The following is a 3,895-nucleotide window of genomic DNA, read 5'->3' as shown; positions in this document are numbered from 1 at the left end:
CATAAGGACCTTGAATTGCAGAATGACTAACAATTAAACAAATTGCAGTATGCCTCAGTACGGCCAAGAGCGTGTCGGACACGCCCGAAATAGGGTTCCGTGCCATTACGAAAAAACTAAGTAATATTTTTATAAGGATTTCGTACTTTGTACGGAATATTCCAAGTTTAGGTATATTTTATACCTTAGGCTGCTATTTACTCTTAAACTACTAATAATTGTCAAGAAAACTTAACCGTTATAGTTTTCCTTGTAAGTTTGATATACTTACTACCATCCTGAAATTTTCAAATTTTTCCACCTACCGGTTTAGATTTTAGAGGGGGGGGATGCTCGATTTTAATGAAAATTTGCACTTTAAAGTTGAATATTTTGCAAACAAACCACTGAATTAAAAAATCGTTTGAGCAACCCCCTAATGGTTTTAAAATACCTATCCAACGATTCCCCACACTACAAGATTGGATGAGAAAAAAAATCACCCCCCTTTATGTCTATGGGAGGTACTATATTTTAAATTTTTATTGTACCATTTTGTCGGCATAGTTAACATATATATTCGTGCAAAATTACAGCTTTCTAGTATTGATAGTCTCTGAGCAAAGCCGCGGACGGACAGACAGACAGAGACATGGCGAAACTATAAGGGTTCCGTTTTTGCCATATTAGCTACGGAACCCTAAAAATGAGCTGGTAGGCAGAATGTCGCGGTTGTACGATTTAATTGAAAAATAAGATTTAATTCAGATTAACCCTAGTAGGTATACTAATAGTCTATTAATACATTAAAACACCACAACAGTAGGGTTTCTACATTCCTTATCTACAGTCATGGAATCTAGAATAATCTAGATAAGGTATAATATACCTAACAATTTTTCATTTAGGCTTTCCCTCCAGTTTGTGTTCCTATTGTTATTCGGCGTGGAGAGTAAGACAGCCGGTGAAATTACTGGCACTTGAGGTATCCCATCTTAGGCCTCTAGGTTGGCAACGCATCTGCAATACCCCGGTGGTGCAGGCGTCTATGGGCGGTAGTGATCTCTTACCATCAGGAGACCCACTTGCTCGTTTTCCATCCAGTCGAATAAAAAAAAAAGAAAAAAGAAAGTTTAACAACCCACCTGTTTTGTCCAATTAGTGGCTAGGACAGTATCTTTAGTCCTCTTAGTGTCTACCTGCATCAATCATGTAACCAAATTCAATTTATTCATTTACCTGATTGTTACCTTAAACTTTATAGTATAAAGGATCCTGTACTATTAAATTGTCATAAGCACTTTTTTTGGCATTTCCTCAAATATTATTCTAGATAAATTCCCCTTTGAGAAACACTCACAAACTGTCGTTTGAGATCATACACTGTCGTTAAATGAAACATGATATTACTGATCACCACAATGTACTCTGCAAACCCGAAGAGCGAATAAACTGGAAAAACAGAAAAAACCATGGGTATTTATTTATTGTAGAAAAAAGTATTTTTGCAAGCATAATAGTTTATATTATATATTTTAATCAAGTAGAATTTTTGACTTTAAAAATGAGAATGAGACATGCTGAAACAGGTTAGCATTAATTTTGATGCGGTTTTTTTACATGTAAGCGAGTTGCTGTTTTATTACAACCGGTTCAGTCATTTTTGAGATGTTGAATGTTTAAATGATAATGTTGGGGTTTACAAACAACCCCAAGTTAGTTAGGTTATGCATTCAAATAAAGCTATTTTAAATAAAATAATAATATGGTAAAAAAAAATGTTAATATATATGTGTGTATATTTTACTGATTAGGCAACTCATTTTCAACCTATTTAGAAGCACATTAGGGGTCATCTATAGATTATGAAATTTATGAATGAACATTTTTAATTAATAATTCTTTTGCATCTATTCATCATCATCATAGGACGTCCACTGTTGGACATAGGCCTCCCCCATAGACCTCCAGTTGCTTCGGTTGGAACCGGCCTGCATGTACCGTACCATAATCCACCAAACTTACCATAAGGTTCACATAATCGGTTGTGTCGCAAGAAGAAATAGGCAGCAACCGCAAAAGATGATATGTTGACAATAAAAGCTCTCCATTTCATCTTGACGGACTGCTTCTCTGTGCTAGTCACATGTGATTTTCTCCTGTACTTCGTAAGCATCATGCAAGTAAAAAGCATGTAGAAGACTGATGTTCCGATGAAAGTTTTAAAACAGAATTCATGATATGCTGAAAAAAAATTACACCTAGATGTGAGATTAACACAAACTATGATAAATGATCTATGAATAAGATTGGAAACTGTTAAAACTTGACAGACAGTATTACATCTTATGTTTTGTTTGTGTTGTGCCATTACAAAATTTTACACATTGCCTAAAGTATCCATTATACTTCTTTTTTTAGCTGCCAGATTTTTAAAAAAAAATATGCTTCATGTGACTGGATTTAATAAAACCAAAGTTAATTAATTACTTTCAAGCAGACTACATAAATTGTTCTAAATAAACAAGAATGACTTACGATAATATACGGAAGACGTCCAATGAGTTAGTCCTATTAAAGCTAAGTTCTCAATTATATTAAAAATACTGCTAATCTGATTACGATATCAAGATATTCACTTATCACATTTCTGTAGTACTCCCATCTTAAATAAATTATAAAGAACCTCATAGGAGCGTGGGTGTAAATAGCCGTTTTCCATATTGCATTCTGAGGCTCATAGTTTCCTATAGACGCTGATATGGAAGGAAATACGTTGGGTACATTGCAATGCGTGAAATTTGCATTTTCGAAATCTTTGTACATGGTCATCATAACACAAATTATGAACGCAAAAAGAGGTAACGAAACTGTAATAACGCACAGTTTAGAGACTGATATTCTAAATAAATGCTTTCTCTCCGACTCATTGTATAAAGGTATATACATTTAATTGATAATCCAGTAAAGAAATTAAGGTGTTGCTTCTAATTCTCAGCACAGCAGTGATTTCCAGCTGTTTTGGTTTTGTGTCAATAACACTGACAGTGACAAAAAGATGGTACAGAAGTAAGCCGTATTTTATTATAGGGCAACGAGGTTCAGAGTCAGGTCCAAGTTCCAACTAAAGATGATAGTTTAGTATTTCTGTTCACCTAGAAACTAAAAGAAATCGTTTTTAAAATAATCATGCTGCACGTTAAGAATTTGTTTTATTGCTGATAATATTTTTCTTTCAAGTATAGATTAGCATAAAGTAAACCCACACAATGTGCAATAAGGACCGTAAGTTAACAGAATCGAAAAATACACCTTATGTTGCCATAATAAATCAAATCCCCCAAATTTTATGTTAAAATAATATGAATATGTTTTTATTTGAATCTTATTAAAAGAAACCTAAAAGTCTATTATATCCTTAATGTTAAATTTTCAAGATGGAAAAATAGCTATGATATTTTTTTATAAATGTAGGCGTATTCTTAAGGGGGTTGCTCTTCCATACAAACCTACGGACACCCCGCATAGCTTCCACGGACATGTTTTCTTAGAGGATTTTTGAGAATAGTAAATTATGGATATGCTCTTCAAGCAAAATCCAAAAGAAGTAACTTTATTGCATCAAAAGCGCAGCGTGATGCAGTAAATTTTGATGCATTTTACCATTGTATGAGTACAACTGACAGTGTTCGCAGCGAGCATGTAGTGACATCTTATATGGGTGCGTGCGTGGTCAATGTCACAAAATCAAACTATTGTAAATAGGTATCGACTATTTCGTGTGGTCACGTGACCATCACCTTTGGCTCAGATAATACGGACAACTAATGAGAAAGCATTAGATCACTGAGAGATCAAGTTCAAGTTTCTGAGTCTAGTATTACTTTTTTTGTTTTTAAATCTGTTATTTTCGGAA

At 34.0% G+C, this 3,895-nt stretch overlaps 1 protein-coding gene across 1 annotated transcript; it reads right to left on the bottom strand.

Annotated features, from left to right (window-relative positions):
- Positions 1-544: 544 nt before the first annotated feature.
- Positions 545-3,015, bottom strand: LOC141430894 (post-GPI attachment to proteins factor 2-like). Its single transcript, XM_074091758.1, is given in 4 exon segments — positions 545-1,431; positions 2,005-2,223; positions 2,518-2,580; positions 2,583-3,015. Coding segments are annotated over 4 exon segments (756 nt in total). The 5' UTR covers positions 2,929-3,015; the 3' UTR covers positions 545-1,303.
- Between the last annotated feature and the right edge of the window lie 880 nt (positions 3,016-3,895).

This window comes from Choristoneura fumiferana, chromosome 9 (assembly GCF_025370935.1).
Source record: "Choristoneura fumiferana chromosome 9, NRCan_CFum_1, whole genome shotgun sequence".
NCBI classification, from domain to species: domain Eukaryota; kingdom Metazoa; phylum Arthropoda; class Insecta; order Lepidoptera; family Tortricidae; genus Choristoneura; species Choristoneura fumiferana.
The sequence above is the reverse complement of the archived record's forward strand: the minus strand, read 5'-3'. Positions and strand labels throughout refer to the sequence as shown.